General features: G+C 41.1%; 2 protein-coding genes across 2 annotated transcripts; one reads left to right on the top strand and one right to left on the bottom strand.

The window, feature by feature from the left end:
• The first annotated feature begins 85 nt into the window (after positions 1–85).
• On the top strand, positions 86–18180 carry GPR89B (G protein-coupled receptor 89B). The gene is made up of 14 exons (XM_010721475.3): positions 86–173; positions 3854–3913; positions 4695–4798; positions 6067–6173; positions 7011–7112; positions 9595–9715; positions 10011–10091; positions 12531–12640; positions 14562–14650; positions 15383–15475; positions 15819–15914; positions 16314–16403; positions 17036–17101; positions 17246–18180. Exons 1-14 carry the CDS (start codon positions 132–134, stop codon positions 17450–17452), a joined length of 1368 nt encoding a protein of 455 aa, XP_010719777.1. The 5' UTR covers positions 86–131; the 3' UTR covers positions 17453–18180.
• Positions 18181–18368: 188 nt separating this feature from the next.
• LOC100541742 (Na(+)/H(+) exchange regulatory cofactor NHE-RF3-like) lies at positions 18369–22424 on the bottom strand. The gene is made up of 5 exons (XM_010721462.3): positions 22209–22424; positions 21784–21980; positions 21126–21320; positions 20189–20488; positions 18369–19236 (listed from the first exon to the last, which is right to left on the bottom strand). The coding sequence occupies exons 1-5, from the start codon at positions 22408–22410 to the stop codon at positions 19159–19161; spliced, it is 972 nt and encodes a 323-aa protein (XP_010719764.3). The 5' UTR covers positions 22411–22424; the 3' UTR covers positions 18369–19158.
• Between the last annotated feature and the right edge of the window lie 113 nt (positions 22425–22537).

A 22537-nucleotide genomic window follows, 5' to 3' on the forward strand; every position in this document is an offset into this window, starting at 1 on the left:
GTGCGCGGGAAGGGCGGCACTCCTCGTTCCAGCCCCGCCACAGGGAGGGCCCTGCGCCGGATCCTGCGCCTGCGCACTGCAACCAGCGGCGCTAGCGTGGGCTGGCCGTTCGCTGCGGTGCGGGGCCCGCCATGAGCTTCCTCATCGATTCAGGCATCATGGTCACCTCCCAGGTAGCGCGGTGTTACGCGGCGAGAGCCCAGCCACGGAGGGAGTGAGGGAGAAGGAGGCGAAGTGGTATCAGCCGCTCGGGCCTGCCGGGATACCCACTCGCCGCGCCTCCGGAAGCGGCCGTTGAGGCTGAGGGGCGTGTGGGCGGGGTCTGAGGGCGCGCATGCGCAGCGCGAAGGCGCGGTGCCCCTGCATAGGTCCCTCTGCGTTTTGGCGGGGTTGGCAGGTCCGAGCAGAGGGGATGGTTTTGTGTCTCGATAGCTTCGCCTGCAGCTTGGAAAGAAATAAATAGAAATCAAATCAACCAACCTGCAGTTCAGGAGTGTTAGGCAGCACGTTTTCTATTGCTTAGGGCTGTGTTGCGTGTCACCGTGACCCTTGGCCTTGCCTAGTTGTCGTATCAGAATATTATGCACAGCAAAAGACCAGTGAATAAGGCTGTAGGGAATGGAGTTTTCTAGTAACACTGCCAAATTTCTATAAACTTAGGTCTTGTTGGAACCACCAGGAAGGCTCATTTCGTGGTTCTCTAGGTGACACTGACTTGGTCTTTGTTGTTTCCCTAGTAGACTAATAATTTCTGGCTTCTGTGATGTTGTGCCACTGAGGTACTTGCTTGCTTACAGCCCTGCAAAGTTTGCCGTGGCTTGCTTTAAGGAACCTCAGAAAGGCATTGCTATTTTATCTGAAATGCTTCCTTCAGTGCTGACACGTGTGATTTAGAACTTCCCTCACTTTTTCCTTCCTGCTGCTTTCAGAGTCTTCTTTCAACCAGCCTGCTTTTTACTCCAGCTTAATTCATCCAGGAGCCTATTAAACCTTGTTTCATGTCATCCTGTCTTTACCATTCCAAGCTGGGTGGTAATCTTAACATATTTGAGATCGTCTTATTGTTTTGTGGGAGGAAACACTCCATCTTTCTTCGTTAACTTCCAGTAATTTGTCTTGTCATTGTGTTGTCTCTGACCTTCCTCTCCACCTTGCTGTCCCACTCCCTCCTCAGTAAGCATCCAAATACCCTTTCTTCCTTTCTACTCCTCTGGTTGCAGAGGTGGTTCAACTGTTTGCTTCTGCCCCCTCTTCCCTTCCACTTGGCTACACAGTCATATTTTCATTTGTGCTTTCTCCAATATTGGTTTTCTGCCATATAAATGAGTTTATCTGGGTCACAGAGGAATCTGATCAGCTTCAGAGCTGATTTAAAATCTGTGTTCTGTAATGAGGAGGGATGAGTAGAGGAAATGGCATCTTTCCCCTCTCAACAGCAGCTGGTTGTCTTATACAGTGTTTCACATATGACTGCAGTTCCTCTGAGAATTTTCAGGATAGATTTCAGCTGTTTCTTAAAGGTAAAATCTCCTCCTGCTTGGTATAGGTTTGACTTTTGTTTCTGACATGCCTTTTCACTGTCAGGGTTTGAGTGCAGCTTTGATACTGTTATTAGTTCCCTTAGAACAAAAGCTTTCCCATCATTTGCTTTGATTTTTAAGAACTAACTTCTCTAATCACTTTTCTTTAATTTGTGATGGCAGCATTGCATCTTCCAGCCATCTTCAGAAATATGAAGTTGGATGTTTAAATTGCTGCGTGTAATTGTCAAATGCTCAAACTCATGCTCACCTGAGGCATCTTAGAGAGTGAACATAAGATAGTGTCTTTCTGTGCTTTTGTATAGTCTCTAATACAAAGGAAATCTAATCTTCATATATAATTTCCTCTGTTGTTATTATCCCTGAATGTCTCCTCATCTTTTTCTTCTACTTCATTTATTTATTCCTTTTGAAAAGTCTGCCTGCCTTCTCCTCCTTCCCCATTGTTAATGGAATCATACTTTGACTTATAGCCTGGCCTGTAAATAGGAGGCTTATGGAATATCTTACCTTTCTCATATATTTTTGCTATCAAGTACTTTAAAGTCTTTTGCCACTTGCTGTCAATCACTAGACCTCATTCCTATGCCACATTTGCATTCAAGGCAAGTGAACTTGACCTTTCTCACCCAGTTTTCCAGGTATTCCTTGTTTGTAAATCATGTTCTGTTACCTGTGCCGCTGCTGAAATCCATTGACTTCTAATGCACAATGAAATCACCCACAGATGGCTTGTATTGGAAGAGACTTTAACCCTGGGGTTAAGATGGACCACTGGGAAGCACCACTTGTGATTGGCCTCCATGTGGGCATAGAGTCTGTCATGGAGTTATCTCTAGATCTGTCTGTGTCTGTGACAGGAGACATCGGGCCCACCAGCCTGAAAAAGGTGGTGGTGGGGGGAACCAAGAGGGAAAGGAATAAGGAAAAGGGAGGAAAGTTAATTTACTAGTTCTAATAGTAGAAATACAAATTAATTGGGATTGAAGCTAATAAACCAATTAAAGGAGAGAGTATTCAAAACTGAAGGCCTTACTCTAAAGCTGAAAGTGAGATGGCTAGGGAGCATGCACTGTACTGATGCATGCACTCTTTTACTGATGAGCAGTAAAAGAGAGGGCTGTCTTGTGACTTGTGAGCAGTTTTATCTTTCCCCCTGAATGGAAAATGGAAATGAATGGTCTTCTGAAGTGTGTAGTTCTTCTCTTCTGAAAACCGGGTACCTGGAAAATTGGCAGTCCACGGAACTGGAGCATTAACTCTTTAACATCCTGTGTTCTACATGATGTTATGATGTGGAATACCGATAACAAAAATTATAAAAGCATGACAGAGGCATTAACAACCACCCTCTGGCTACAGCTATCCACCCAAGTCTTTATCCACTGAGTGGTGCTGCCTTCAAATCTGTATCTCTCCAGTTTAAAGATGTGGTACGGGACCATGTCAAAAGCCTTGCACAAGCCCGAACAACACCAGTTGCTCTTCCTTTGTCCACCGTTGCTGTCACTCCATTATAAAAGGCCACCACATTGGTCAGTCATGATCTGCCCTTGGTGAAGTCGTGCTGGCTGTCTTGTATCACCTCCATAGCTCACATGTGCCTTAACATCTCTTCCAGGAGGATCTGCTCCATGATCTTCCCAGACACAGATGTGATATTCAACAGCCTGTAGTTCCCTGGGTATTCCTTTCTTGAAAATGTTTTCCTTTTTGCAGTCGGTGCGGACTTTGCCTGGCAGCCATGACTTTTCAGATATGATGGAGAGTGGCCTTACAACCACATCAGCCACTTTCTTCTGAACTCTGGGACGCATGGCATCCGGCCCCATATTGTACATTTTCAGCTTCCTGAGGCATTCTCAGACTTGCTCTCAGACTTGGGGGGAGGGGGGATTTTGCTCATTTGACCACTGCCTAGAGGTTCGGGTAAATTGGTGTTTGTGTCTGTTATGTGTTTACTGTAAAAAAAGGGTAAGCTTTAATTTTGTATATTTGAAAAGTGAAAGAAGAAGCAACAGTGTAAAAGATTCTGGCAGGCCAGAAACTGAGGTATTCTGGGAAGTTGAGAATACAGAAAAAAGCTCTCTTTCCTCAATCTTCTGTAAGATTCTAGGTTTGTCTGTCTGTTACTTTTGAATATTTAAAATGTTATACTTTCCATATATACATAAACTTGACAAGTTTAATATCTTGGATATGTTGGCCTTGTTCTGTTGCTTCCATTTCTTTCACCTACAGCCAATAGTGAAGCAGCTTCATATTTTGCAAGTTACTGGACACCAATACTAGATACTTAATCTCTTTTGCAGGTGCTCTTCTTTGGATTTGGATGGCTGTTCTTCATGCGCAAGCTCTTCAAGGATTATGAGGTAAGAAGGGGACTTTCATCACAACTCTTTATCTTAAAATTACTCTCAGTTATTGCAGTGTTCTTAAAACTGTTTCTGACCTTTTTCTACTCTTTAAGCTCTTTTATCTTATTTTTAGCTTTCATACACGTACTTACTTTTTCATTTCCTCTCTACTTTTATTTAAAATGCTCGTAGATATCTGGGGAAATGGATTCTTCTGGAACCACTAAGTTTCTGTACTGGCAACTGTTTAAAAAAAATCAGTTGGAGGAGGAGCAAGGATAATAGAAGCCTTGTTCCTTAAGTAAGCTTGACTTATGTATTTGCAGAATTTTGGAGACAAAATCAAATTCATCTTTAAATATGACGAGGAATAAATTGTTTGTGAGGATTGGTTGGGATAAAGGTTGGGACATTCCCTTATCCCAAGAAGACTATAAGAAAGTATAGTCTAGGTAAGAGATGACTTAAGTGCAAGCCAAATCCAAACCTGAAAAGTTTATTCTTAACTTATTAAATCTAAGATTAAGAACATAAAACACTGTTAGCAATTGCCTATTGTTAATCAAGTTGCCACCGGGTATTACATCCCTTCTTTGTAGGACTTCTCTCTCAAATAGGATTGATACAGACTGTTGTTTCTTCCCTTTTGGATTAAATGCTGGGTGCCTTGTAGCAGGAGTTGTGTGCAGCTGTACCATGTGTTGTTCTTTTTTTTCTTTCTTCACCGGAGGGGTATCAGGATGCTGTTCTACAAACAGAAATGCCTGATACCTCTGGCTTATTTCCTCCATTGCAGGTGCGACAGTATGTTGTCCAAGTCATCTTCTCTGTGACTTTTGCCTTCTCTTGTACTATGTTTGAACTCATCATCTTTGAGATTTTGGGAGTGCTGAACAGCAGGTGAGTTTGGGAGCTGACTGAAGGGCTAGTGTGCAGAAGCTTAATGTATAGATTAGACTTGTATTGGGGAAATTATGTGAGAAAATGGTTAATAGTTCAACAGAGGTGTTTGAGCAGCAGGATTTATTTGACAAAACATGAGATTGGAAGCCTTGATTTCCTGATTCTCCCACAATTGCCATTATTGCGGCCTAAAAACAAAGCTTCAGTCTTTGAGTTTTTTCATTTGTGAAATAAAAGAACAGTTTTATGGGTGAGCTGTGAAGCTTCAGATCATGCCGAAGAGCTCTTTTCAGATGTCAAGAACTATAAATACTAGAAGCCCTTGTTTTCCAGTACTGGTCAAAGCAGTGAATAAGATGTGAAGCTAATTGTGAAGTGAGAACTGTACTTCTGTAGTAGAACAGTATTTGTGAATCAAAGGCACATCTTTCCTTGACATAGGGTGAGGGCTTCTACATAAAGAAGATGTAAAAAGGTGGTTACTTCAGAAAGCAGCAGGAAAGAGAAGATAGAGCAGTAACATGGAAAGGTTATGGGGTTCCTATTTGTTGTCTTTCATCATATGAGTCTAAGAGTGCAATGAAAGCAATTGAAAGGCAAGAAGTTCAAAATGGATATAAGATACTGGTAGTTTAGACTGTATGTTATTAATCTGTAGAACTTGCAGTCAGAGAAATCACTGAGGAGGATGCTTTTATAAGCTCTAATAAAGGGCTGGGAATCATTACAGATGAAAATGCCTGCCTCTGAATTAGCTAGGAAAGAGTGACAAGGATCCTCAGGAGATCTTCTGCAAGACATAAGCAGGACATGGGCCAGTATTGGTAATAAAGCATGTGTTTTTCTTGGAAAGATGAATGGAAGGTCAGTTCAACCAAGATGAATCTCATCTGAATTTGGCTGATCTCTTCTGTCAGAGGAGTGTTGATTGCTTTGTAGTGCCTTGCATGTGAGAAAATCACTTTTAATTGAATTATGTTGAGTTATGAACATAAGATATTTTTTTATCTTTTCAATTTGTGTTAGCCCTTCTTTGACTCAGCCATTCATTACAAAATTAATTATTATCATAGCATCATAGAATCACAGAATGGCTTAGGTTAGAACGGACCTTAAAGTCCACCCAGTTCCAACCCCTGCCATGGGCAGGGCTGCCAGTGTTATCCAATGTTTGATGTAACTGAAAGGATTGCATTGAGACATGACTGTCTTTTTGAAATTTGTTGTGCTGTAGCATGCTTACCTGTATTTTGGCTTTCTTTTAGCTCTCGGTATTTTCACTGGAAGCTGAACCTGTGTGTCATTTTGCTCATCCTAGTCTTCATGGTACCCTTTTACATCGGTTACTTTGTTGTGAGCAATATCAGATTATGTGAGTACTTGGCTTATGACATTGGGCCTACTAATTTGAGACTACACATACAATTGAAAACTTTTTTTTTGAGAGGGAGATGTCTTGGTCACTCTCCCTGCATCTTCTTCCTTCCCCTGTCTTTGTCCTGGCTAGATAAGTTCTATTGCTTGAGCAAGAACTGTTTATTGAAAAGTTAGGATGTGTTTCACCTGGCCCCCCAAGTAGCTTTTCTTTCTGGGTTTCAACAAAGATGGGTGCTTCAGAATACTGTTACTGGAATTTGTTCCTTCAGAGTTTTGAGTTTCAGCCAAGCCCCTGACTGGCCTGTGTTGTTTTACTAAGGGGTGAAAGAAACAAGGCAGAAAAATTCAATAAATTACCCTTGCTTTTTTTGCTTACTGCTATTTGGTTGAGGGCTCTTCCATGTACTAAAGCACATCTACCCTTGAGTTATCAGTATTCATCACTCTTATGTGTTAAGCTTAGATATGTGGGTTGGGAGTATAGTGTAATGCCAAAATGTGTAGCTTTGGCATTAAGATGAATTTGCCAAGTGTCATTTTCAGCATCACATAAGAAAGATGTGACTTAAGTACTTCCCTATTCACAGTGCTGTCCTTAGGGAAAAACCAAAATGCTGCGCTGTTGGGGAAGCTCTTGCAAAAGGTGATGTCTCAAGTAGTGAGTTTGGTAGGAAGTGAAGGGGTCCATACTGCTAGCTCCAGCACTGTCAGAATATACCTGTTTTGGCCATCTATGCTTTAAGCAGCCTTTGGGCTATTGTAGTGGTTTTGTAAGACTGAAAATGCCTTAAAGGAAGAACTTCAATACTATTTTTTTTGTTCTTTCCATCAGTGCACAGACAGAAATTGCTTTTTGCGTGTGTTCTGTGGTTGACATTTATGTATTTCTTCTGGAAGCTGGGAGATCCATTTCCCATCCTCAGCCCAAAACATGGTGAGTTTCCTATTCTCGTTTATTTCTTCCCTCCTAAAAGTGGTCTTTGCTCTCTTTCCTTTATCTTGGAGCTTTTATTGTGTTATGTTTATTCCACATTATGGACTACAGAAAGTATTTCTTGTAACTCAATCTGCTTTGAAACACAGAATCTGAAGTTTGCCAGCCAGCCAGAAATGGTTAGCTTGGGTATCTCTGCTCTGCACTCACGGAACCAAGAGCATTTATAGTGTGAAGTTACTGTGTAGACTTAGTTGTTATGCGGCAGACGTTGTCAGCGTGGGCGTAACTGTTCTGAATCCTTTGGGCACCTAAGTATGTCTTGCAACACTTTAGGAAGGATTAGCTGTCACCTGGGTTTCCTGTTTAACTTATCCTGCCATTATCCCCTGCACTGGAGAATTGTTTGTGTTTTTCTCAACAGGAGAGATTGCAGTCAGTTTCCTTCCAATTGGTGAATGTATCTGTCTGGATAGATAACCATCAACTTAATCTTTCTCTTCTCTGTGAGACTACTTTATTCTGGACTCAGAAGATAAAAATTGAAGGATACCAATTGCTCACCCTTCCATCTGTGATTCTAAAACTTTCCTAAGAGAAAGTGTGTGTCCTTGTTTTATAATTGTGTCATTTGCCCATGAAATACAGTAGCTTGTAAATTGCACAGGTCACTACACAGTGTTTCGTTGCCAAGAAAGAAGTGAATCCACTTACATCCACTTGAGTTGGCAGAATTTATTAATCCAAAGGGAGTTCAGCCGCAGGGTTCAGACAGTCCTCTTCAGACTACTCTAAAAGTCTTGTGCAGCTGAGTAACGACTGCAGATATCCAGAATTGGTATTCTTTTTTTTTTTTCTTTTTTTTCTTTTTCCCTCCTGTTTTTGTCTTCTGCTTTGCAGAATGGTACCTTAACCTAACACTTGTACAATATCTTATCCTAGCAGATTCAGGCAAAAAGTTAGAGCCAAGGATTTGGCTGGGATGCTGCTGTCTTGCACATACTAATAAGGCTACAGCAGGGCTTTGTTGTGGAGCTGGTGATCTAATTCATATGTGTAGGATCTTGTTGTGGAAGGAGGTATGGCAGGAAGCCCCTTTAGGTACATGCACTGGCATCCTGTGGTGGCATTGCCTTGCCTTGGGATGGTGTTGACAGTTGTGACTGTGCAGCAGCTGTGAAATGTACCACTGACCAGGACTTTTTGTCCTGGATGTTCTCCAGTTTGTTAAGTATGACTCTGTGGACAGATTTATTCTGTACTGGTTTACCTAGTAGTATTCTATTAAAACTAATGTTCATCTGAGTTCATAAAGCATATGTTTTATGTGACCTGATCACAAGAGTAAAGATTCTGAGAGTGTTATGGGGGAACGTTATTTTAGACAGTGGAATGTCATGTCATTTTGAAGGCACCTCTGTTTTAACTGGTGCTATCTGATAGTGTGTAGGGCGAAAGGCCAGGATATAGTAGCACATTCTGTAGCTGGTGTAAATCTCTGTGCAGCTGCACATGACTGGGTCGTCTCAGTTTCCCTTTGTGAAGTCCTTTTGCTGTGTTTTCATCATTTATTCTCCTTCTCTGAAGCATGAAATGTGGCTTGGCACTTGGCCATCTCAGCTTTGCAATCATGTAAGCTCCAAATGTGCTGTGTGTAGCAGCTATTCTGTAAGTATCTCCCTAAAAAGCAAGTTAATGTTTGATGGTACCTGGCACTGTATCCTGAGAAGATGGGTTGAGGTCTGTTCTTCATGGTTGGGAAGAATAAATGCAGTCTCATTGCTCGATATTGGATACAGCACAGTCTTGACATTCATGCTGTGTCATGTGAGTGTATGTTTTAGAGTTCACCTGGTGCTCAGAATGCTTGCTTGGTGGTCACCTCAACTTCATGTGTGTATCCACAAAATGAATACTGAACAGCTGGCAGGAGCATGAACTTCCCGTGCTGTCATAACTGCTATCTTAATGCACAAATTGCACCTGGTATGGAGGGGTCGCTTCTAATAATTGACAGGATAGGGCTTCCTCTCTATGTTCCAGAGAGTTTTGGTCCAGATTGCTGGGAGTAACTGGTTTGGTAACTCTAGTCCTGGTGGTTGCTGGAGTCTCTTTGCTGAAGATGTCTGTTTTATGGAACCTGGTGAATGTATGTTCCCACCTCAGCAAAGTCAAGCCGCTGGTGCTTTATTAATGTAGAACCAAAAAGTTGTCTGTTAATCCCCTTCACATCTCTTAACATTCTTCACAGTACGAGTATCCTACCCCTGTTTTTAAGCATGATAATGTGCTTTCTGAGGGAGACTTTCTTCTCTTTATTCGTAGTTCCTGTCTGTACTTCATATTACCTCTGATCGTTGCACTGTGAAGGTAGCTGGTTTCATTAGGCAGCTCTGTATGTGTACTGGTTTGCAAAGACACCAGCAGTGGAACAGGATGAAGAGCGCAGCCTGTTACTGATGCTGTGTTCTTTGTCTTACAGGAATCCTGTCTATAGAGCAGCTCATCAGCCGTGTGGGTGTGATTGGGGTGACACTCATGGCTTTGCTGTCAGGATTTGGTGCTGTCAACTGTCCATATACTTACATGTCCTATTTTCTCAGGTAATTGCAGCCTTGTGAAATATTTTGTCTGCCTTTGAGGTTATTATTCTGCTTTTCTTATTGAATTGATTGATTTTTTTTTTCTTTGAAGTTGCCTTTTTCTAATCCTGATGGCATTAGTGATGGCTTTTGTTTTCCATGTTCTAAGTGTAGCAATTGTTGTTCTACACACCAGAACCATTTTCATCCCTGAAGGATCTCTTCGTACAAGCTTCTCTCTTTGTTTTATGAGCATGTGCATAGTCCCTCTGAAATGGGTTAGCAGGCCTAATTGTTGAGTGTCTTCATTCTGCAGGAATGTGACAGATGCAGATATTCTCGCTTTGGAGCGACGACTCCTCCAGACTATGGACATGATTATTAGCAAGAAAAAAAGGTGAGAAAGGAACAGTTGCATTAAATAAATTATGTCAAGGATTTGCAGTCAGTGTGGTAGAAGATGGTCTTGAAATTACCCAAATTTTCTTTTCAGGGCTAGATGTTCCAGTGACACAGGTGGCTGAGTTAAGTTAGAGCTTTGTGGGGTTTCATTCTGGCCTGATATGCAGCTTAGGCTTTTTCCCAAGCCGCTGTCTTAAATAGCATCTTTTTTCCTGCAGTAGTACAGGTTAGACTTCCAGGACAAGTTCTAACTTTCTGATGGCAACTTGACTAATCTAAGATAAACACTTTTGTCTCCTAATGAATAAATGTCCCTTGAACCATCTCAGTTAACTCTCTTATTGGCAGTTTTGGTACAGCAGTTGAATTCATACAAACCTAGGTGTTTCCTGGTCAAAACTGAAGCAAGCTAATGAGCTGATGTGAATACAGCTGTGTAAACCTTGCCATTTGCAAGAATATTGATAAAAGTACAGTGGAGTTGTGGAACACTGCTCGTACGATGGTAGCGTAGCGTGACATCAGAAGGTAACATAAGCATGACATCAGAATTCTGCTTTTGTTGGTTTAGCTTATTTCACGTGCCCCAGGTGAAAAAGCTACTTTCAGGAAACGGTGTTGTTGCATTTACACTGAAAGGATTTTTGTGCGCTCTTACAAATTGCATATTTCATGCCTTCCCAGTTATAAAGAGTCAATGCAATTACCCATACCACCTCAGAGGTTTGTCTGGTGTAGAGTCCTTGCAGAAACCCTCAAAACTTTACTTCTGGTGCACTAATGTTTTAATGGAACCTTTTAATGGATTACAAAGCAGGATAGTCTTGCTGAATTAGTCACCAGCACGCATATCTGCTGGTCAGTGAACTGCTCTGCTGAGCGTGGGAAAGTGTAGTTGAAGCATGTCTTCTTTCTTCCCCTTTGAAAATGTTAAGTGGTGGACAAATGTTAACTCAGTATTTGTGGTGATTTGTAGTTTAGTGAGAAGGCGTATTTAAGCAGAGAGGTTTAGTTGGCTGATACGATGGACAAAGAGGATATTAATATGCTGGCATTGAAGTTGAAAGATTATTGTGGAGTACAGCTTTTGAGACTGCCCTTTTGTTTTGTGTAGTGTGTTTGGATCTCAGAGAAGGTAACGTTGGGTTAAAAGTATGGATGTCTGGGACTTGTAACTGACTGGCATTTCTTGGAGACAGCTGTTGGAAGTTGTTTTTGCTAATGCTTTTTGCACAGGAATTATTCTGTCCTTTCTGAGCGTACTTAATACATTAAGGAAATTTGCCACTTAGGGTTGACAGGTTCTTCATACTCACCCTTGCAGATATTTTGGGCCCCTCCCAGCAAGAAAGACTTGGAAGCCTGGAGCATGCCCAGAGAAGGGCAGCTAAGCTAGTGAGGGGTCTGAAGCACAGGCCTTATGAGGAGTGACTGAGGGAACTGGGGTTATTTAGCCTGGAGAAGAGGAGGCTCAGGGGAGGCCTGAGCCCCAAGGGTATTACTTCTTCATTGCGTGATTTAGGATATTATTATTATTTTTTATTACACTACTTATCAGCAACTTTGAAGAGGGCTCAGTGCCAAATGTAGCAGTGCTGGCTGCAGCTACAAAAAAGGACCTGAACTCTGTCAAATCGTGGATCGCCTTGCATATACTATGAATAGTTTTCAGCTTACAGAGGATAGCTGGCTCACAAATTTCAATGGAGAGACGTGAGGTAATGAGGCCAGAAGCCAGCAGTGCTTGCAGGGATTATGCTGCAGTGCACGTGGGGGTGTGAGGGAGAGTATGCAGCTGCTGCTGTAGTATTGGATGAGTTTTAGGAGTCGTGTTTAGATTGCCGGATGTGTCCAGTGGTTCAGTCCAGTAATGGATTTCTGTGTTTCTGCTTCATAAGAGCTTGTCAAGCAGCCTAAAAGTGAGTGACAGCGTGTGAGAGAGCTGCTGCATACCACCCAGTACTCACACTTCTGTGGAGGAAGCGGAATGTGCAGTGATAAAGAGGTGTCCAAGGAGAGAAAGGAGCGTGAAAAGTTTTTCCAGTTCCTGAATTGGAGATAGCACAATCTTGTGTGTATGATGAAAGTAACTAATCACATGACTGAGAAAGCTATTTGAATATTTATTTTTAATTGGATTTAAATCTCTCTAAGGATTGAAGCAGAATTCCAAATAGAAGTCTTAGGAAGTGTCTCATTGAATCTTGCTTGATTAGATCTGGGCTCTATTCCAGAGCTAATCAAGATAAGGTTATGAAGCAAGATTAGTGCTTAGGGAAATAAAAAGGGGGCATCTGTTGGCAGTGAATTTAGTTTAATCGTCTTTTCTAAAGAACTGTTTTTTAGTTATTGGGCTTGAGTTTATTTTGTTTTTTGCTTTGCTTTATTCTAAAAAGACTTTCCTCCTGAAGACTTGTGTTTTCTGCTTTTTCAGAATAGCAGTGGCTCACAGGACAATGTTCCAGAGAGGGGAAGTGCACAACAAACCCACTGGCTTCTGGGGAATGATAAAAAGTGTTACGACGTCTGTTGCAGGCAGTGAAAGTATCCTTCGTCTGCATGCTGGCACCTGGAGGTGACTCCAGCTTTCTTTTGGAAGGAAGAGTGTTAGGTGGGCCAGTTGTGAAGCACCTGTGTTCTAATACATTCCAGAAGCCTGGGCAAAAGGCTTCATGTCTCCTGGGAGGTTTGCTGTCTACTGCTGTACTGTATCACCTTTTACCCAGGGATTGGACTTACGTTTTATGTAGACACTCAGGAGTCATATGTTGCAGCCATACTATATACATGTGCTGTCAACATCATCACAGTTGAGGTGTACAGCAGGTTGCAGGACAGATGTACGCACTTTCTGTGTCACATTGCAGATGTCTGCCCTGTCACAACACTGAAGCTGGAGGCAGCTTTCTATTCTGATGTATCCTTGGCTCACTGACTTACCTGCATATATGTTTTATTTCATTACTTGAAATACACTTTTCCAGAGTGGAGAAGTTGTGACATGCATGAGCAAAATAACAGCTCTGTTTGAGGTGCTGGAACAGTTGTCCTTGCTTATAGCTGGCTTTTTGGCTGAGATGGAAAGCGAGAAGAAAGGCAGCAATCGCAGAGTCACAAAATTGTAGGGGCTGAAAGGGATCACTGGAGATTATCTAGTCCAACCCACTTGCCAAAGCAGGCTCCCTAGACTAGATTGCACAGGTAGGTGTCCAGGCAGGTCTTGAACATCTCCAGAGAAGGAGACTCCACAACCTCTGGGCAGCCTGTTCCAGTGCTCTGTCACCCTCACTGTGAAGAAGTTCTTAAGCACATTTGTGTGGAACTTCCTATGCTGCAGTTTGTGGCCATTTCCCCTTGTCTAGTTGCCACTCACCGCTGAAAAGAGTTTGACCTCATCCCTTTGCCTCCCACACCTTAGGTATTTATAGACATTGATCAGATCCCCTCTGAGTCTTCTTTTCTCAAGGCTGAACAGAGCCAGGTCACTCAGCCTTTCCTCATAAGAGAGATGCTCCAGGGCCTTTGTCATCTTCATGGCCCTCCGCTGGACTCTTTCCAGGAGATCCCTGTCTTTTTTGTACTGGGGAGCCCAGAACTGAACACAGTACTCCAGGTGAGGCCTCACCAGGACAGACTAAATGGGGAGGACCACCTCCCTTGACCTGCTGGCCACACTTTTGTTAATGCCTCTCGGGATGTCGTTGGCCATTTTGCCCACTGAGCGCACTGCTGGCTCATGGCCAACCTGTCGTCCCCCAGGTTCCTCTCTGCAGAGCAAGAAGCAACCTGTGGACCAAATAAATTATTCTCATGGTGTAGGTTCACTGCTGTTGTGCTAGCAATGTGACAGAAAGTGGATAGGAACATGTGAATAAATGTTACTGTGTGTATGCAAAAGGGATAGAAGGAATGTGTGGACAGTTATAAGGGTCTGTATTTCCTTGTCTTGCCATTGCCTTCCAAGAATTTCTATCAGAGCACCTAAAATGTCCAGTTTGCTTAAGGCTAAGGAGTCTTCTTCCTGTCCTTTTCCAATAGCTGTTAAAATTAGAATTTGGCTATTTGACTAGACTCTTTATAATAATCACTAATCTCCTGGGGCGGTTACTCAGCAGTTTTGCTTGTGAAGGTGATGGGAGTGTGAAATACTATGCATTCTGATGATGAGGGATGCTGACTGAAGTGGAGAAGCAGTCTTTGAGAGCTCTGGTTCTGCAGTGTGTTACCTAGGTAGAAGAGTACTACCTGCCTTCTTAAGATGGGAGTACTGTGCAACACAGGTACTCTTGAGAGGTCTTTGGATGCATTATTAACGAGAGCACTAAGAAAACTGATCAGAAAACTGATCTGGATTAAAAAAGTGGTCAAACCATTAGACGTGACCCTTGAGGAGAAGGTGGGGAATATTTTCTTTTTAATTAAGAATTTGTGACGTACTCTAGCCTTGACTATGCTGGTTTGCCAGATCTGTCTCTTATCCAGCAAGAAGTGGATGCCCTAGAGGAACTGAGCCGGCAGCTTTTTCTTGAAACTGCTGACCTGCATGCAACAAAGGTATGAAACAAAATAACTGCCCAGATGGGTGTTGGGGGCCAGAGTAGATTGAATGAGAACATGTTACCTGAAATTGAAAGCTGTTTAGCAGGGAAATGTTGAAATGTGGTGGAGTGAGAATCTGTTGTGGCCTTCCAGAACTTAAAAGAGAGCTTATAAACAGGAGGAAAATCAACTTTTTACATGGGTAGACAGTGACAGGACAAGGGTGACTGGTCTTAAACTAAAAGAGGGAAGATTTAGATTAGATGTCAGGAGAAAAATTTTCACTGAAAGAAGTGAGGTGCTGGAACAAGTTGCCCAGAGATGCTGTGGATGCTTCATCCCTGGAGGCATTCAGGGCCAGATTGGATGGGGAACTGGGCAGCCTGATCTAGTGCTTATGGTTGGCAATGTTGCTCATGGCAGGGAGGAACAAGAACATCCTTGAGGCCCCTTCCAACCCAAGCCATTCTGTGGTTCTATGATGATTCTATGATTCTTTAATTTGGGGTCTGCAGGACAGGTTACTTCCTGTTTAGGTATATGCTGGAACATACTACAGGTTCCTAGAGCTGTTCAGAAGCCTTTAAATTAGAATTAAGCTGTAAAATAAAGTAGGATAAAGCTGTGGTTGCTGTTCTTGGTGCACCATTAAAATGTATGGCTTTGTGATGTGGGTTATCATGGCAATGAATTTTTTGTATGTATTCTCTTTTCCTCTTCTTGGATTTTTTTTTTTTTTTTCTCCAGGAAAGAATAGAGTACTCCAAAACTTTCCAGGGAAAATACTTTAATTTTTTGGGTTACTTTTTCTCCATCTATTGTGTCTGGAAAATCTTCATGGTATGTAAATATTTTGTTCTGTTTTATGTGCACATATGCAAATGTCACTGCCTGCACAGATTATGCTGTATGTGCAGTGTATTAAGTAAGATTATTTTAATATTAGTCTCCCTATAATCTTGCTTCTGGAAATTCTGAATGAAAATAATGTTTGTCTGGAATAAAGCTCTGCATCTTTCTTTTTACAGAACCTTAGGCAAGCATTTCTAACATATGTGTTTTTACACCTTCTTAGACAATTCAGCTGCTCTCCCAACCTTGGATATGCAAGCAAGAATCTCATATGTAGCAGTAAGGTGTTCTTTTTATTTTCTTTGATTGTAAATCCATCTCTGCCTTGCAGGCAACCATCAACATTGTGTTTGATCGCGTGGGGAAGACGGATCCAGTCACAAGAGGAATTGAGATCACTGTGAATTATTTGGGAATCCAGTTTGATGTGAGATTTATTAATTCTTACAGCCTTTTCAGTAATTCCTACCCCACAAAAGCAATAGCATACTACTAATAACGTGGAAGTGATAGAACCCTGAGAATGCATCTGTGACTTCTGACTTACTAAAGAGAAAAGGAAATAGAGCTTTGAAACAAGTATTCTGTTATTTGCACTTCTATAATTTTTTCCTGTAAAGAGATGATTGATGTAAGTTGTATCTTTTTTACTTGTGTGTTTAATGTAATGATTTAACAGACATTTTCACAATTATATTAGTAATGTAAACCTGTCTACAGTGGATACTGTGCAACTAGGAAGTACAAAGATCCTAAAGAATTAGCAGCTATAAAATGTAGTGAAAATGGAGTTAGAGAATTAACTGTATTCCTCTTGTTGATACAGGTGAAATTCTGGTCTCAGCACATTTCCTTTATTCTTGTTGGAATAATCATTGTCACCTCTATCAGAGGCTTATTAATTACACTTACAAAGGTATGTTTGGCCAGTAGTGTCTTACATTTTTTATGAGGAAAGATATTACTAAATCTTCAAATTCAAACAGAACATACACTGTATAGTTCAAACAGAACTATACTATACTATAAACTATCAGTACACATTCGTGTTTTTACTTTCTGAATTTAAATCCTTGCAGAGGAGGAGGAGAGAAAAAGTATATTCTCCACTATATTTCCCCACTCAGTTACTGTTATTGTCATTCTTAGGAAGAAGTGCGGATGCTCAATGAGAGTTAAGTGTAAGCATGGCTTCAGAATGATGCTGTAGCCAGCATATTGGTAAGGGTTTGTGAGGTAATGATTAAAAGAATTTAGATTGCCTCATTTGAACTGCTAGTTCTTTTTGTAGAGCTGGAAAGGTATTAACTCAAGAGATGTGACTGCTTGTGTTGACCTGGGTTTTAGTACCCACTCTTAAATATTAATACATGACTTTTACCAGTTGGTGCCTGCCACTGGCTTAAGAGATTCGTGTTTCTAAAAGGAGGGTACATGCACCTCTCTGAAAAAACATGCTTTTTATGAAAAAGAGTATTGAATGGTTCCTTTCATGATGTCCTAAGGCATCATTGTCCAGCTTATTTCCAGTGTGTTTTTTCTTTCTAGTTCTTCTATGCCATTTCCAGCAGCAAGTCCTCCAATGTTATTGTTCTGCTTTTAGCACAAATCATGGTGAGTATGCAGAACCATGGGCACACCTGTATGCATTTGTGCATACAGGTACATATTTGTTTTTGCATACAAACGAAGCTAATAAAGTCCTTGTGTGCTGACCTGTGTTAGCCACAAAGCAAATTCTACTTTCTCTTTTTACAGGGCATGTACTTTGTATCATCAGTGCTCCTGATACGAATGAGTATGCCTCTAGAGTACCGCACTATTATAACAGAAGTCCTGGGAGAGCTTCAGTTCAACTTCTATCATCGTTGGTTTGATGTAATATTTCTAGTTAGTGCACTATCCAGCATCCTCTTTCTCTACTTAGCACACAAACAAGCTCCAGAAAAGCATATGGCCCTCTAAATAAGGACTGCAGACACACACACTGCTCCCGTGTCCTTTCTGCTGGACTGTTGCAACTCCTGTGGACTGTAAAACTTGGAGAGCCAGGACAGTTCTGTGTGTTCGAACGATGTCACTGGCTCTTTGAACTTCCATGTCTTCAATCAAGCTCTGTGGCTCATTTTAAGGTGCTACAGCTTGAAGGAAAGGGAATGCACACATTGCCAAGAAATAAGGGGAATTTATGGTACACCGTATCTAAGGGGCTGTAGGCTGTCTGAGGTAAGGTATCTTGGGTTTAGAAGAACATCTTCAGAGAAGGCATCAAACAAATGTGATTTTTCTTTTAAAAAGCAACTCATAATTGAGATTCAGAGAACGGTAATTTTGGAGCTGAATGTGGGAGTCTGTGGAATTAAATAAGCTTTTGTAATACCTCATGCAAGCATCACAGTTGTTTTTTGTCAGCTCAAAATATTTGTTTGCAAGTGAGCTGGAATTTACTACCTGGCAGAAGTGAAATGGAGTGAAGTTGAGAGGATATCACTAGTACGTGCTGTCCTTTTGAGCTGGAGCTTAGCTCTCTTGCTGAACCTCAACTTTGTTTCGTAAACAGAACTGAAGTTTTGGATTCCTGTTTGCCAGAGTTCAGCATGAAGTCAAAGATAACAGTTATGCCTTGTTTACCTTACGTGTTATAAATGTATTGACCTTATAGGCTATAAATCTGGTGTTCCCCTCAACCTGTATATTCTTCTACAGCAGCCTGTTTCCCCTTTCTGATGTCATTCAAGGCATAAAAGTAAATTTTATTCAAGTGACTTGAACTTGTAGCTTCCCATAGACACACTCCCAGGCTTTGTTTGTTACAAGATTGTTCTGGAACATAAATCATAGGTGGTAAGGCTAGGACCTGGGGAAAAAAATAACCACTGAAAACAATTTAATTCTGTATTGTCTTTGGTGTACAGGAAGGAGACAGAGCATACAATAGCAATATTGCAGAGCCATTTATATAACATCCAAGACAATGTGGTGTTGACTTGAAATTAGGCAAACCGGCACGACTGAATTACACTTCTAACCACTATGATCTGCAAATTTAGGCAGAGGAGAGAGAACAGTGCTTGAATGTTTTAGGTTTTGAGTTCTGAATTATGAGGTTAACTTAATGTTTGAAAGAAATTTCTGCACTGTTAGCGGAAGAAAGGAGTGTATTGCACAGAATATATTAGTTTATGACATTTCATAGCGATTGCACTGCCATAAATACAGCACAGATTGTCACCTCCAGGATTGTGTTAATGGGCTTGGATTAGAACTGCCTCTCCTGGGAGATGGTGAGAAATCAGTTGGTCTTTATTAAATGCTCATCCTTAAAAGGCTCAGATACTTAGGAATTTATGAACTGTTTCCTCCCTGTGCTGCAGTATGCTTAACTATGTACCTCTAATTATTAAAGCCTTTACAGTAGTAAGTGGCTCACTCCCCACTTTACAAGACAGAAAGCCTTGTACAGTGAATGAAGTACAATTGCAGCTTGTTAAGGGACTGCAGGATACACTGAAGTGCTTATTTCAGGCAGTGGCATTTTAGCAAGACATCACGGTCCCTAACAGGTCTGGTACTCGTATGGATAGTCAAGTCCTGAAGTTGCAGTAGCAAAGTGCGATTGAAGAAAGAGAATTTGGAAGATTTCTTTTTTGTTCTCGGCATAGTCAGTCTCCTCAGAACCTTGTGTCATCGCTGCTGTCACTGTCTGCTCCCGCTGAGGCAGCTGATTGTGAAGAGGAAGATGAGCTTGCCTGCAGAGGAGTAACAAATACGTTCTCGTTATTTTTAGTTTGTAAACATGCTGGTCTGCAGTGTTATGAAGGACTCCTGTTCTAATCTGCACTAATGATATACTTGTTTGGATGGCATAATGAGCCAGTAAATGTGACTTTTGTCATTGAAGTGCTTTCTCGTTAGCTATGTTTTAGAGACAAATGTGTTTAATAGAAGTTTCCTATTGTTTCATTCCCGTACCTGGTGAACTTGCACACAGAAGTAGTGCTAATCTTCTGACAGAATTTTTGAAAAACCTGGCAGCTGGATATTTGCAGACAAGGGTCATGAAAAATAGATAGGAAGATAGGAGGCAGTATTGGTCTTACTCTTGTCTGTCTCTCTTGCATGATCAAAAGGAAGCATTTCAGTACTTAAGGCTGACCACAAAGAAGGTTCAAAATTACTGTTTCAAGAAAAAGTATTTTGCTGCTCTTCTGAGTTCTGTCATACTCCAGATTCTTTTTACCGGTACAACATGAACAAAATTATTTTAAATCTGCGCATTTCCTTGAAAATGTCATCATAATCTGTCGATTGCTCTTCTAGAAAAATATCTTTTCTGAAATATTCCACCTAATTTCTCCAAAAGCAGGTTATGCTTTTTTGTGTATTTAAGGATTATTTTTTGTACTTAAAGGACAGTATTGCCTCCTTGAGGATTGCAGTGTGTAGATTGTCTTGTTCCATAAAGCCTCTTGTGTGTGCACTCTTTCTGTAATTTAATTGTGCATTAAAGATATTCACCTGCATTATGCCTAGGGAAAGAAAGAATTGTTTACAGTAATCATATCACAGCTTCCCTCTTGATAATTTGGACTGAGTTGTAAAAATTGAGGATCCTAGCTCAGTATACACAGCAGTAATAGGAAGTTCTTTCAGTATCTCCTCAGTGATCCCTTGGCATTTGTTTAATACAGTAATACTTACCCTTTCTCTTGGTTCAGGTGAGGTTCTCTCTGACTCTGCTGCTGAGGTTTCTGTATAAGCAGGAGGTTCAGAAGTGTCTTGGGCTGGATCTGCCATAGCATCTGTGATGGGAATGTTCTGCTCCTGAAAGTATTTGTAAGCATCTTTACTGCACACCAGTAGCGTTACTGTATCACCACTCTCTTTGATTCTTGCCACGACGTTGTCATAGGGCTCATTTATCACATTCACCCCATTCACTTCCACCAAAACATCATTATTTTCTACCCCTGCTACGTCAGCTGGTCCGTGTCTCTGTACCTGCAAAGGCAAGTTCAAAGGGTGATGTTAGCATAACGATGAAAAGATGCATTAACAACTGATGGATCACTAAGCTGTCAAAATAAGCGTGGCAGGGAGATTTTGGGGGCAGAATTGAATTGAGAGAGACAATAGGCCTAGATGGTGCAACTTAAATTTAACTTTTCTACATTGACATATTCTTTAGTGATGTGTGAAACTCCTCCCTTCTAGAAAACAGAAGGCACAGATGTGATTTGTGATAATAGAAGATTCACTCTTGCCAGCTGAAGAAATTCTGAGAAGTGGGAGGGAAAGTTCTCTTACATTTCCAGGGTATTCTATAGTTCAAAAATCTGTATTTAAAATACTGTTTTTTGCATTCCAGCCTTATAAATAAAAGCAAAAAATGAGACAGAATTTGGATTTCCTTTCCTTTTAGGTATCTAGTGGAATAAAAGGAATGAGGTTTTCTGGTTTTTATTTTAATATAGGTCCTGTAATATCAGTCTGACTTTCAAAAATTATAACTTATCTAAGAGAGCTGGAGAAGAGTTTTGTCTTGGGCTTTTTCTTGAGTGCATTTACAGGGTGGAAGGAAGAAGGCTGCCCAACATACTACACAAGTTTTTCATTGTTGATTATTTTACATTAGTACCTCATTAATAAATAGTCCAGGTTTGTTCTTGACCATGTTTAAATTGAAGCCAAATCCACTCGGCCCTTTTACCATCTTGCAGACTCTTGGCTTATGGTTCACTTTCTGCTCAGTGTGCAACTCCACTCTTTCCTCTGCTTTTACTGGAGCTGGGTTTTGTACTTTGTAGTAATACGAATAGGGGGAAATTTGAGCCTGAAAAAACAGTGACAAAGAAAACTTTGATATAAAACCTATTGTGAAATCTGTAGGTTTCTTGGTAAATATGTTCTGCTTGAAACCTTCTAACGGTTCAGATACGAGTTGCAACGAGCTACTCTTTGGTTAAGTGGAAAGCTACAATCTTGATCCACGTGACAAGGTTTGTATTGCTCATAAAAGATTACACAATAATTTAATTCTGATTTTGCTGTCTTATTCCAGCCTTTCTTACAGTGCTTTCAAATACAGAATAGTTCCAACAGTGCCTCTAAAAACATGGAAGAGGCCAAAAATGTGGATGTTTAGTGGCTTGGTACACAAGTGCAAGGAGCGTTGCTGAAATCTGGATGCATCTTAGACCCTTGCTGTAAGATAAACAAGTCTGTCAGAGCAGACTGATTTGTTGCTGCTTCTGTTTCTTATTAATGATCCTTAGCTGTAGCTTGCATTTACTTACCAGTTTATACATGGCGTCAGTCTCCTTATCCACTACCAACAATGTGGTTTTTTCCTCAGACTGCTTAATCTTTCCCACTACACTTTCATGATCCAGTGCATCCACTCGCTCACCATTGACAGCTACCAGGATATCATCATTTTTGAGACCTGCCTTGGCTGCTGGGCTCTTGGAATCAACATCTTTGATTACATGATCTAAGTTCAAAAGGGAAAAAAAAGGTGAATGTGAAGGACTGTTTGGTAACTGTAATGGTATTTTGTGTGGTAAAAGCTATTGTTGAAATTGCACTTGAGGTTGAGACAGTTTCCCTGATACAGGCTTATTAAAAAGCCAGACAAGGAGAATGAGTCTGCAGACTGTACAGGAATAATGGAATAAACTGTATCGCAAATGTTACGGCCTGTGTGTTGGCTTGTTCTTACCACCAGTGTTTTGTTCCATCCGTAGATAAAAGCCATAACCATTTTTTCCTTTCTGAAGCTCAATAAGTTTTGGTTTAAGAGGAAGGAGTTTTAGGTTGGCGTTCTCTTTGCTCAGCACCATCTTCTGGCTTGTATAATGGCGGTCCGTTTCTTCATTTGAAAGTAGAAGCATAATGTGATTTCCAGACTTCTTTACCTGCATTAGTACATGTACAGTCACAGATATGACCCCTTCAAAAACAATTGTAGTTACATCAGTAACTGGCTTACTGATACACAAGTGGTGGTGAGTACTGCTGATGCATCAGCTGGAAGATCTGGGCGAGGCT

This window comes from Meleagris gallopavo, chromosome 1, assembly GCF_000146605.3.
Source record: "Meleagris gallopavo isolate NT-WF06-2002-E0010 breed Aviagen turkey brand Nicholas breeding stock chromosome 1, Turkey_5.1, whole genome shotgun sequence".
Classification (NCBI taxonomy): Eukaryota; Metazoa; Chordata; class Aves; order Galliformes; family Phasianidae; genus Meleagris; species Meleagris gallopavo.